Below are 13,202 nucleotides of genomic sequence, written 5' to 3'. Positions count from 1 at the left end.
GCACTCTGCATCATTGTGTATCCATCCCCCGAATGACAATCTAAGAACAGCACTTAATCATCAGAACACTCTGATGCCTTTTCTGAATGCATTTTTAATCAAAGTCCTCTCTCTTGCTTTCAACCAACGGACAATTTCTAAAGAAATCTCTGTAAGGAGAAAAAAGGAAGATGCGGTGCAATACTGGCCTGTGTAAACCATGAGCATTCAAGTCTGTTTATTTCAAGTGCACCAGGCAAGCGAGACAAGCACACACCTGGGTCGTGATTTCACCCATCCTATGTGCAAAGGGTTCTCCATACTGGCAGCCTAAGCAGAGTCTTTAAATAGACATTTAAAAACAAAACATCAGCTAGAAAGAACCCAGAGATTACCTCACCCCTGCCCTCCTGGAGGCGGGGGGGGGGGGGGGGGGACTTTCTTGCCTTTTGTCTCTTCAGGAAGGATTCCCCCAGTTCCTGTGTTACTTTGTTCAGTGCCTCACACTGATTATTTCGGGCCAGTTTTTTTTTTTTTTTTTTTTTTTTTTTAGACTAGATAGGCACTTTTTACTTTAGCAAACCATTCTCCTTGTAGGACTATAACCCAAGCCACAACAGGATAATAATTAATAATAACCAAAAAAGTTATATAGATATACAAAAATAACATAAAAACATTCTGTGGACTTAATAGTCAATTTCTCAAAGATGAAAATGTCTGTGAGGAGGATTATGTGTGCTACATTAACAAGCACTTACTGGAGCCTCGAGACCATTGTTAGGCATTATTATCATTTATTATTATTTTAAGTGTTTTGAGAGCATCTCACTCTGTAGCCCAGGATAGCCTGGAACTCTGTATATAGCTCATGATAATTTCAAGTTCACACCATGCCTCCTTCCTCAGTCTCTGCATTACTGGAATTCCAGGAAGGTGCCACTCTGCCCAGCTGGTTGGACAGGACCCATTAAACTCATTTCAGAGCTGAGAATAGTAACTTAAATCTGTTGGAGGAAGGCCCGCTTATTGGTTCCTGGCTACCCAGCTAGCTTAGACCTGAAATAATCACACAGAAACTGTATTAATTAAATTACTGCTTGGCCCATTAGCTCAAGCTTCTTATTGGCTAACTCTCATATTAATTTAACCCATCTTTATTAATCTGTGTATCTCCATGTGGCAGTGGCTTACTGGCAAAGTTTTGGCATGTCTGACTCTGGTGCCGGCTCTATGGCATCTCTCTGACTCTGCCCTTCTTCCTCCCAGCATTCAGCTTAGTTTTCCCTGCCTACCTAAGTTCTGCCTTGCTATTGGTCCAAAGCAGTTTCTTTATTCATTAACCAATAAAAGCAACACAGAGACAGAAGGACCTCCACACCATAGACCCAGATCTACTGAGTCCTAGCCTTCCCCTCTTCTCTACTCTGAACAGCAAGACTACTTGTGGTCAGGTAGTCTCCACGTCTGTCTTTAACAGAAGATGGCCACATAGAACAAAGCATTGCAGAGTCAAAGACAATGCTCACTGCCTGTTCAGCTGAGGCTAATCAGACAAAATGGCTTCAGCAATATGCTGAGCTCAGTAATTAGAAATCTCCAAGTCCTTCGCTATCTGAATCCATTTCTAACCAAACTTTCCTCTCTTGTGGGGGAACCTAACGACTTTTTAAAAACCTTGAGAGAAAAGACTAGAATGGCCTGTACAAAGCGTGAGTAGTTCAGCCCCACCTGTGTTCCCCAGGCAGCTGTGTGGGGGTGGGGGCGGGGAGTAAGGGCTGAGACAGCTCTACTGTGCTGCATCATTCCAGCTCCTTTCTGTAAGGTTTATTTTTTGTATGTATTCAAATATGCATACATTTAGGTATGAAAACATATATTTTTATCTGTAAATGGTAATGGGTCTTTCCTTTATGGTTTTAGGGTGATTTTTAAAATTATAAATGAAGACATACATAAAACCTGAAGAAATCAAAATACCTCTATCTATTGATCCCTTTAATAGGGGGGGCTGGGATTTGGCTAAGATGGCTGACAAATTTTAATTGCATCATTAGTATCTACAAAAACAAAATAGCCATACTGTGCTCTTACTAAGTAAACACAGGGACACTCACTGAAGTTCTTCCATTCCTTCATACAACTCAGAACAGGGTCCTGAAGAGCTCTGCTTCTCCCTGTGAGTCTAAGACCACTCTTGGTGAGGAGGCTCAGCCTTGCTCTTCAGGAGGGTGATGTGTTTCCGGGATCAAGAGTTTCCTCCTCAACCTCAGTAAGGCCCCTTTGAGCTCCTGATCTATCACTGATTTGTCATTGACCATCCAGATTCCTAAACTGGTCTCTGAAATGCACATCAGTAAGCCTGGCACTTGGAGGTTATGATCAGCCTGGACCATATAGCATGGACCCTGTCTCAAAATACAAAAATGTGAAGGGACTTCAGATTCTTTATCCATCAAATGGAGACCACATCGTCACATAAAGGACATAACTACTTTGTGGTCTAAATGAAGCCTGCCAGCATTTGGGAGAGCAGGCACAAGAGGCACAGCTCCCTGTCACCCTCAGCAGTAAGCATATCTTTCCACCTCAATCCAGTAACCAAGATATACCCCAGAAACATCTTCACGAGCTGACCCAATTCAAGGACGGAAGAAAACAAAAATCAAAAACAAATAAACAACAAAAAAAAGAAAAAAACAAAATTTGGAGCAGAAAGTGAAAGCAATCAATTGTTGAATCCAGAGTTTTTCTTTAGAATAGTTCTTGCAGGAAGTCAAGTTGAAAATGGATGGCAGCACTGCTGAAGTCACGCTGGGTGGGCTGGCAAAGGACCAACCAGGGAAGATACTCAACAGGCAAAGCTGCACTGGGGATTACTTTGTGTATTCGTTACTTTTCGTTGTTCTAATAAAAACACCATGACCAGCAACAACTTAAGTAGAGTTTATTTTAGCTTACTGTTCCAAAGTGGGGTCCATGGAGACAGGGTAGCCATGACATCCAGTGGGTGTTTGAGGTTTGAACCAGGAAGAGGCAATCAGGGAAGAGGTTAGAGCGAAAGAGATAAAAATCCCCACGTAAGCAGCTGAACTGTCTATCGAGAGATAATATCCCATCTCTGCAGCTGGGATGCTTCCTCCCTGACCTTTGTTATCTCCCTGCACCAAAGGTCATCTAGGCTGAGGAGATGAAGTAATGAGACAGAGGAAGTTAAAAAAAAAGTGTGGATCAGAAAAATGGAGAGCCAGGGTGCTATAAAAGGCCAGCCCGGAATCCACTTGATGGTCTACAGCTGAGACTACCTTTCCCAGCATGGTGCTTCTCCGCTTCAGTAAACACCCACTTTCATCCTTTCTGAATCTTTAGGGATGTCATTCCTGAGCGTTCAGTTCTTTGTTGGACTCTGAGAAGAACAGGGACCCCTGGGCAGCTGACCTGTGGCTCTGACCCCTTCCTTCCACTTCGCCCAAAACAGCTGGTGCAGAAAGCTGAGAGGTCACCTCTTCTCCACTCGCAGAGAACGGAGAGCAAAGCGGAAGAGGGACAAGGCTATAGACTCTCAAAGCCCACCTCCAGTGGCCTGCCTTGTAGTGTGGGGCTGCAGGTGGCCTGCTTTTCGTCCGCCTGGCTCCCGCATGGTTAGCTTTACACGCGAAATAACAACACACAAATTGTATTCTTTTAAACACTGCCTGGCCCATCAGTTCCAACCTCTTATTAGCTAATTCTCACATCTCTTGCTTTAAACCATATCTAATAATCTATGTAACACCACGAGTGGTATCTTACCGGGAAAGATTCAGCATGTCTGACCTGGCGGCTAGCTTCATTGCATCTGTCTCCCTGAGGAGAGGCATGGCGGTCTCTCTCACTTAGGAGAGGCATGGCATCTGACTAAGCCAACTACCTCACTTCCTTCTTCCTGTTCTGTCTACTCCACCCACCTAAGGGCTGGCCAAGGCAGTTTCTTTATTAAAACAGAAGACCCTCCCACATCACTGCCTCCCTCCTAATGGCTCCCTAACCCAAACAGCATCACCAACTGGAGATCAGGTGTCCAAATGCATGGCCTACGGAGTACATTCCTCTTTCAAACCACCACACTTTGGTAGCAGGAGTAGCCCCCATACTAAAAATGTATAAAGAAGTCCTGGCTTTTAGTTAAATGTCTAGGAAGTATGGGCTGGAATGGGAGAGTATTTTGATTAGGACCATGTGAGTGGACCTTTTAAGAGCGAGGCCTTCTGAGTCACTTTTACACTCACCAGAAGCACCTGCACAGCAGAGGCAATGACTGCCAATTCGCATTAACCGGCAGAACCTCACACAAAATGCATCCGGCTAACAAAAGTGGTGGAAATGAACCCAACACTATCCAAGTGGCCTTCTTGCATAGCTTGTGTTATGCCCTCATGTCTAAACTCCAGTGTCTTGTGACACATACTCAAGACAGAGACCCTCAGAACTGTCACACAGATCCCATACCTATGACCAATAAACACTTAGAACTGAGTGGGCAGGGTCTGAACCACATTAGAATTAGATGCAGGCCAGTCGCCTGGCATCTGTGTGGATGCTGGGAGTCTAAACTCTGGTCCTCCCACTTGTGCATGAAAAAGATAGAGGACAAACACCAATGATTCATGTTAGGAATGACAAGCTGGGTTACAGCACCAGGGCGGCCACCACGGCCGGCCAAGATGATGGTTGAGGGTGGCTGATGTTACCATCTAGGGGTTTTAATTGGGTTTTCTCCACCAGTTAAGAATTAAAAGGGGCATTGGCACAGGAGACCACTTCCTAAATATAACCCCAGCAGCACAGACACTGAAACAATTAATAAATGGGACCTCCTGAAACTGAAAAGCTTCTGTAAAGAACAAAGTCAACAAGACAAAATGGCAGCCTACAGAATGGGAAAAGATCTTCATTAATCCCACATCAGACAAAGGTCTGATCTCCAAAATGTGCAAAGAACTTAAAAAATTGGTCACCAAAAGAACACATAATCCAATAAAAAAAAATATGGAGTACAGACCTAAACAGAGAACTCGCAACAGAGGAATCTAAAATGGCTGAAAGACACTTAAGGAAATGTTCAACATCCTTAGTCATCAGAGAAATGCAAATCAAAACAACTCTGAGATTCCATCTTATACCTGTAAGAATGGCCAAGATCAAAAACCCTGATGACAACTTATGCTGGAGAGGATGTGGGGTAAAGGGAACACTTCTGCATTGCTGGTGGGAGTGCAAGCTGGCACAGTCCCTTTGGATGTCAGTGTGGCGATTTCTCAGAAAATTAGGAAACAACCTTCCTCAAGACCCAGTAATACCACTTTTGGGTATATATCCAAAGGATGTTCAATTGTACCACAAGGACATGTACTCAACTATGTTCATAGCAGCTTTGTTTGTCATAGCCAGAACCTGGAAACAACCTAAATGCCCCTTGACCGAAGAATGGATAAGGAAAATGTGGTACATTTACATAATGGAGTACTACACAATACAAAAAAATAACATCTTGAATTTTGCAGCAAAATGGATGGGGCTAGAAAACATTATTTTGAGTGAGGTAACCCAGACACAGAAAGACAATTATCACATGTACTCACTCATAGGTGGTTTTTAAACATAAAGCAAAGAAAACCAGCCTACAAACCACAATCCCAGGGAACTTAGACAACAATGAGGACACTAAGAGAGACATACATAGATCTAATCTACATGGAGTGTAGAAAAAGACAAGATCTCCTGAGTAAATTGGGATCATGGGGACCTTGGAGAAGGTTTAAAGGGGGGGAGAGGCAGGGAGGGAAGCAGAGAAAAATGTAGAGCTCAATAAAAATCAATTTAAAAAAGAGACCTCAGATGCTCTGACAAAAAAAAAAAAAAAAGCTGGATGTGGAGGCAGGCACCTACAACCCCAGAAATGGGAAGGCAGAAACAAGTAGAAAAAAAGGAAAAGCAAAAAAAAAAAAGAATTAAAAGGGAAATTTTTGAGCATGCCATACAGCAGAAGGGAAAATTCTTAAACGCAGCAGATAAAATCAGCTGAAGAAGAAGGGCTTTCATTAGGGGTGAGGAAATGCTTGCACACAACAGCAAGCACACAGAAAGGGCCCTTTGCAAAGCAAGAGGTGGATCTGGGAATCTGAAAATCCAGCCTCTCAAGGGCTAGAAATTTTATGGGACTTGAGATAACTTCCTTTTCTAACTTAGCATAGGTCCGCTTGAACAAAGAGGGTACTTTTCTGTCGGAGAGAGTGGGCATGGCATAACAGAAGAACCCCGGGATGCCTTCTTGTCACAAAGCAGTTTTAGATGTGATGTAAACGCTCGTTTTGACTGAAGCACTATTTACAGATAAGCAAGCACGTTTATCAAAACTCCTCTCACCACACTGAGAACAGATTTGCCCACGCCTTAGAGCTGGTTTCACAAAGCAACGTTGATGTACTTTGGAATGCAAATCAGTCACGGTATCCTGTTTATCTTCCCAACACCCTCCTGGCTGGATTCCCTTCAAGGACTCAAGCTTTCTTGGGGCCGGCACCTCTCTCGAGAGCCAGTGAGATTTCTGAAATCAACCGTGGTAACGGCACTCCTGTTGCATCGTTTCCTCTTTTATTGGTCAAGGTACAGTCTGAGAAGCAAAGCCACCGAGGTGGTGGGGGCTTCCTCAACGGATCAGGCGCTACCCAACTTGTGAGAACTGCTTAAGCGTCTTCTGAAATGCCGTTTGTGACCAGCTGCCTGCTGGTGCAAGAGTTTGCAATACAGCAGGTGCAGGGAACAGAAGACAACCGGAAAGTTCCAGAAGCCAACCAGAACCCACAGACACAAGGAGGAACTGAAACCGTGACAAGTTCTTGTTTTTCCATTTTCACGGGAAGGGCCCCGAGCTATCCAGGGTCATCAGGTGTCATGGAGCCAAAAATATACCTTTGCAGATTCAGGACTCACAGGAAGGAAAAGCAGTTGCAGGCTTACCCACTGACAAACATTAAGATCCAATACATTGGGGCTAGAGAGATGGCTTAGAGGTTAAGAGCACTGACTGCTCTTCATAGAGGTCCTGAGTTCAATTCCCAGCAACCACATGGTGGCTCACTTCTGGTGCCCTCTTCTGGCCAGCAAGCATGCAAACAGAACACTGTATTTATAATAAATAAATAGTTTTTTTTTAAAAAAAATTTCCAATACCTCTCTCATATCATTCATAAGAAATCTCTTACAACCCTAAGCAAAAAGTTCAGCCCAGCCAAATGGACACAGCCATCCTTATTACCCTCACTTCCTTGAAACTTGCTGGGTTCTCTGCAACCCAACATCTACCAGATCTTCTGACATTATCTCCCAATCTTCCACCTCAGAGGCTATTACATTTGTTTAGTACAAGTGTGCTAAACTTCTACATACTGGAGCAGCCTTTCTTTCTCATCTTCCCAATTATCCTGAGATTTGCTGACACATGGATTCAGCCCCCTTCGGGTCTTCTCTAACTGTCCTACGGCTGACAGAGTACCCGGTAAGTTGTCAGCTGAGCAAATCCATGCGAATGGACGTGAATACCGATGACAGGGTTTGAGCACTAGAGCACGGAGAAACACAGTCGGAGTCAATGTCGTTTTAGCCTGATAAAACAAACCCAGGGGGACTGGAGAGATGGCTCAGAGGTTAAGAGCACTGACTGCTCTTCCGGAGGTCCTGAGTTCATTCCCAGCAACCCACATGGTGGCTCACAACCATCTGTAATGAGATCTGGCGCCCTCTTCTGGCCTGCAGGCATACATGGAGGCTGAACACTGTGTACATAATAAATAAATAAATCTTAAAAAAAAAAAAAAAAACCCAGGTGTGGTGCCACTTGGGAACCTGCAGCCTGCTTGTTCTTCACAAGTTTGGAGCCAGCCTGAGCTACAGAAAATTTGGAGCCAGCTTGCGCTACAAAGTGAGACCCTCGAGGTGGCTCGGCAGGTAAAGGTGCTTGCAGGTAAGTCTGAAGACCTGAGTTTGAGCCCTGGAACTCCTACGAAAGTGGGAGGAGAAAACCAACTCCACAAAGTTGTCCTCTGACCACCACTGTGGCACATGCACCCAACGACATGACCTCCTACTCCCACACAGATTTTGGAAACCAAGGACAAGGGGCTGGAGAGACAGCTGCTCTTGTAGAGGATTCGGCTCTAGGCACCCGTGTGGTGATTCACAACCATCCTTAACAGAGGTGCCAGGGGATCTGATGCCTTGTTTTGGACTCCCGGTGTACCAGGCTCACACATGGCGAGCGTACATATATGTAGGGAAAACATTAATACATGTTATTTCAAAACTCTAAAAAACATTAAAACAAGGCCAAAGTTTTAAGTACCATGCGGGAAAGCCACTCATTTCTGCAGAAGGGCAGTTAACCATTTTTCCTCTTGACTCCATCTCAGGGTGTGAACCACTAAGAAAACAGAGCCCGAGAAAAGGCAGTTTGCTTGGGGATGACTTATGAGATAGGAATAAAAACCATAAAAGCTGACTGGGGACAGAGTAGTGGTTAAAGGTGTCTGAGCTGGGGCATGAAGCTCCATGTCACTGCGAACCTGAGGGCCTGCATGGAAGCAGAGCACTCACTCTCCAGTAGAAGCCTGCCTACCAAAGGCTTCCACTTCCCTGGCTGGGTGTCACCTCTGGGGAACTTGCTCCTCTGGTTTGAGAGAACTCCCAAGGCAGGAAGTAGAGGGCCTGCTGGCTCTTAGAGCAGGAAGCCAGTAGAGCACTGCCACTGAGGGGCCTCATTTACCGAGAGCTTCTTTCCAAAAGATCTCTGTCTATTCTTCACAGCACAAATACACCCAGAATGAGAAATGTCAAACTAGTTTCACTTCCTCCTTCTGAGAAATGAACACTTCAGAGTTTGGAGAAATTCCATTAACAACACCTAGATGGGTGAATAGGTCATCACTCGTCCTCAGATCGGGGAACAGGTCATCACTGGTTGACAGCTCTGCTCGGAGGATGCTGACTAATGACACACCATCCTACACGTATCTTATCCTTCCTATATTTTGTACAAAAATGGTGTCCCTGGAGTTACAACATGCAGCAACACAGCCTTGCTTGGAGGAGCTGCTCTAAATAAATTCCCAAAAAGGACAGGAGTGGAGGAAATAGCACCAAAAGTTATTTGATTCAGAGCATTAGGAAAATACAAATCAACAGTTCATGTATACAGGCTATTTTGTCCCCCAGAAAACATAAGGCAATGTCTAGAGACAAATCTGGCTGTCGCTAGTTGCCACAGAAATCTCACAGGAGATGTCAAGTTGCTGTAAGTATCCACAAGGCACTGGACAGCCCCTTCCCTAGCAAAAACTACCCTACTACAAACAATTGTGTTAAAGACATATGATCATTGATATTAAACATGTATGTACATATCATTTATACATTTATGACAATTAAAAGCCACTGTTTACATGCCAGCGATACAAAGTGTTGCGTTAGTACCACCAAACCCAAAGGAATTGGTGAGTCCAATTCGCCGACCCTTGGGTTTCCATTCCTGAGCCTCCAGAGGAACGTAATTGAGATCAAATTCTGGCTCTGTACAATGCAGGTTTAAAGTTGGTGGTAGTTTTTGATGGTAACAAGCCAGTGCGGTAAAAGCTGCCTCAGCTGCCCCTGCAGCCCCCAGCAGATGCCCAGTGGCTCCCTTTGTGGAGGATATGGCAAGGGCACCAGCGTGATCTCTAAAGAGTCTCTTGATGGCTCTGTTTTCAGCAGCATCACCCAGTGGTGTGGAGGTGGCGTGTGCGTTGACATAGGATATCTGTTCAGGCAATACGCCTGCATTTTTTACAGCAGCAGCCATGCATCTAAGAAGAAAAGAAAATTATCAAATGAAGTTTAATTTTAACAGGAAATTGTTCACCTGAGGAGCTTGTGTGAAAGAAATAAAGGTTTCCAAGTACACCGGGTAAGCTCCATCCTGAGTGTCACAGCAGAGACTATATTATCCACGAAGCAAAAAAAATAGCTAGTATTTGCCTTTATAGGAAATCCCGTGAACTCCTGGCAGATTTAACTAGATAAAACATAGCATGGTCTAAGCTAAGAAAGTAACGTATTATCTTGAACTGTTTTCAAAGTATGGTCTTTAGTCTGGAGCTAACTAGAAATGTAGACTTCTGAGTGTCAACCTAGATCCACAGTCAGAATCCACAAGCAGCCCATTAGCAAGACCTCAGGGTGATGCAGCTGAGAAAGGCTGCTCTGTAAGGAACAGAACCCAATCAGACACACCTAGCAGACTTCGTCTGTATTCTCCAGGTCTGCTAAGGGTTTAAGGGGAGACTGAGGAAGAGAGCAGAAAGATTGCCAAGCAGAAAGGGGAACACAGGGAGTCAGCAAAGACACAGCCCTACTGGATTTGACTAAAGTTCATTCAATTTTTGCTTAAAGATGTTTGAATGTTTTCAAACATTTCAAGAAAAGAATTTTTTAAAAATGCATTCAGTCTAAGATAGAAAAATATACATACTATACACCACGACCAGATAACATTTTTTAAAATTTGAATTCTAGTAGTGTCCTACAGGGAAAAAAAAAAAAGTATTCTGAACAGAACCAGTTTTTACCTGAAGGCACCTTCTCCTTCAGAATCAGGGGCTGTTATGTGACTAGCATCCCCTGAGAGTCCATAGCCCAGAACTTCTGCATAGATCCGGGCACCTCTCTGAAGAGCATGCGCATGTTCTTCTAGCACCAGCACAGCAGCGCCCTCACCCATGACAAAACCATCTCTCTCTGGATGAAACGGTCGGCAAGCCAGCTTGGGATCCGGATTTGTGCTCAGAGCCCGGGCTCTAGAAAACCCAGCAAGAGATAATGGACTAATACAAGCATCTGTGCCCCCAGCCACCATCACATCTGCATCACCGTGGGCTATAAATCTGAAGGAGTCTCCCACCGCATGTGCTCCTGTTGTGCAGGCTGTGGACACCGCGTGATTGGGGCCTTTGAGTTTATAGCGAATGCTGACCTGTCCAGCAGCCATATTGATCAGAATCTTAGGGACAAAGAACGGGCTGACTTTATTATAACCTTTGGTCTGAAACATCAAAGCCGTTTCGGAAACAACTTCAAGAGGAACCATGCCCATGCCAATGGCAACACCAGTAGCCACCTGATCTGCTTCTAACTTCGGATGCCAGCCGGAGTCTTTCAGGGCCAACTCTGCTGCCCCGATGGCCATGATGGTGGGAGATGACATGGACTTGGTGTCCGATTTGGACACAAAGTTTTGTTCATTGAACTGACCTTCCTCAGTACCTCTTGGCACATAAGCAGCCACACTGCAAGGAATACTCTTGTACTCGTCACCAACTACAGAAACAATCCCACTCTCTCCTCGGAGAAGCCGATCCCAAACTAGCTGAGTGCCAACACCAAGTGGGGTCACCAGCCCGATGCCTGTGATGACAACTCGCCTACGCAACGTGGCTGCTGGCAGAGCTCCAGAAGACTGGCGTTTGCTTATTAACCAACAGCATGACGCTGGGTGTGGAGGAGAGCCTGCGGCTTTTAGAAATTTTTGTAAGCCGTTGGACAACATGGTTGAAATTCACAAGATCAGAAACACGTTTATTCCTGGAACAGACCACAAGAGACAGAAAGGGCCGTTTAAACAATGAAAGGGTCTAACAATTACCCTAGATGTGCTTGCCGTCATGTGCGAACCGCCGCAGAGAAATGCCACCCTCGTTTGGACGCAACTTTCGTGTTTAAGCTATGAGGGACCTCAGGCAGCCAACTGATAGCCAGCTCACTAGTTTTCAGGAAAATTGGACAAGGAAAGCCTCGAGGCCGGCCCACACTGATCAGATTACAGCGGGCATCCTTCTTTGGGCTCACCGAGGATTACGGTACGGTGTGGGCTGAGTCTACGTGGCATTCCCACGGCCATCGCGGGCCTATTCTGGGAGGCGCCCTCTACCTACTTCCGGAGGCCCCGCCACAGCCCTCTCAGCCGTGGCAGGCAGGCGGACCGGCCGTACTTCCTGGGGTCAGCATTAGGAGCTCTCAGGGCTCCATGATCACGCCACGCCCTTCACCCCCACCCTGAAACCCGGGTGCACTCCGCCACCAGGGCCGACCGCAGCCGCTACCTGAAACAAGAACGCCGGCGCCCACCTTATGCGCATGCGCACACTGGCCCACAGCTGCATTTCCGCCCGGAGATGGGCGCCTGGTGTCAGAGGTCGGACAAGCGGGGCAGGACTTCCGTCGGGCTCCGGGGCTGTGAGTTCGCCTCTCAGCCGCCTCTAGTTGAGACACAGCGGTGACGCACAGATGTGTCGGTGTTGCCAGAGAAGAGATGGAGTCATTTCCGCGGGACATTCCGGGGAGGACAAAAAGCTGTTGCCTCAGTCAGGCCTCCCTGGTATCTGGAAGGAAAGCAGCGAATAGAACTTGAACAGATCATCCAAATGGCACGCAAGCACTGAAAACAATGCTGAGGGTGACTGTTTCGTAATGTGCAAAGACGCCGAGAGTATTTGTTAGCAGGCGTCAGTTGCAAAACAGAATACAGCGCTTTCAGATTTAAAGGTCTGCAAAGAAACTGAGCATGATGGTACACGCCTGCAATTTCAGCGCTTGGGAGGTAGAGGATCAGAAACTCAATCCTCATCAGTTCAAATCCAGCCCGGGCTACCTCCCTGACGACCCTGTCTTTAAAATCAAAACCTGAAGTCTGTGATGGGCAGTGGTTGTGGTGTCCCGGCTCTATTTTTTTCTTTGCCCTTATTTACATAGTAAACAAATGTATAGTAAGTAAATGATGCTTCTGTAAAAATAAAACTTTTTATTGATTTATGGCCGGAAGTGACGAATATGCCCAATATCTGACGTGGAAACAGGAAAAACACGTTTATTTCTGAACTTATGAAAGTTTAACTTACTCGTTCAGAGCGGACTGTGAATCTGTAATGGGAAAGTATGACACACGCAGCAACACAGCAAGGTGGTGCTTATTAACCAGCTGCTGAAATCTGCCCCAGGTGTGAGCTTTGGTTTTTCTTCTTCAGATGACAGATTGACCGTGCCAGCTGCACCTGAATCTTGTACTCATGCTGGTGTCCTTGTGGGTGATACCTCTTGTGACCATTGTGGCCAAGTATACTCAAACCGTAGAAACGGAATTGGGTCAAGTTTATCTTTTT

At 45.5% G+C, this 13,202-nt stretch overlaps 2 protein-coding genes across 5 annotated transcripts in view; one reads left to right on the top strand and one right to left on the bottom strand.

Moving 5' to 3' along the window:
• Positions 1-9,147: 9,147 nt before the first annotated feature.
• Positions 9,148-12,446, bottom strand: Oxsm (3-oxoacyl-ACP synthase, mitochondrial). 3 transcript variants are annotated; one of them, XM_038309517.2, is made up of 3 exons: positions 12,147-12,446; positions 10,617-11,628; positions 9,148-9,854 (listed from the first exon to the last, which is right to left on the bottom strand). In XM_038309517.2, exons 2-3 carry the CDS (start codon positions 11,591-11,593, stop codon positions 9,452-9,454), a joined length of 1,380 nt encoding a protein of 459 aa, XP_038165445.1. In that variant the 5' UTR covers positions 11,594-11,628; positions 12,147-12,446; the 3' UTR covers positions 9,148-9,451. The 3 variants fall into 3 exon arrangements, with proteins under 3 accessions (XP_038165445.1, XP_038165446.1, XP_041910000.1); XM_038309518.2 differs by having other exon boundaries at positions 12,172-12,446; XM_042054066.1 differs by lacking the exon at positions 12,147-12,446 and having other exon boundaries at positions 10,617-11,655.
• Ngly1 (N-glycanase 1) overlaps positions 12,238-13,202 on the top strand; it is a 66,792-nt gene continuing 65,827 nt past the window's right edge. Inside the window, exon 1 of one of the 2 annotated variants that reach the window (XM_038309515.1) lies at positions 12,238-12,643. The gene's annotated coding sequence lies outside the window, so the exon portion shown is untranslated. Of the gene's footprint in view, positions 13,041-13,202 lie in introns of both variants that reach the window. The other variant, XM_038309513.1, reaches the window with a different exon arrangement.

Source organism: Arvicola amphibius, chromosome 12 (assembly GCF_903992535.2).
Source record: "Arvicola amphibius chromosome 12, mArvAmp1.2, whole genome shotgun sequence".
Lineage (NCBI taxonomy): Eukaryota > Metazoa > Chordata > Mammalia > Rodentia > Cricetidae > Arvicola > Arvicola amphibius.
Note: the sequence above shows the minus strand (reverse complement) of the source record. Positions and strands in the feature narration are given on the sequence as shown.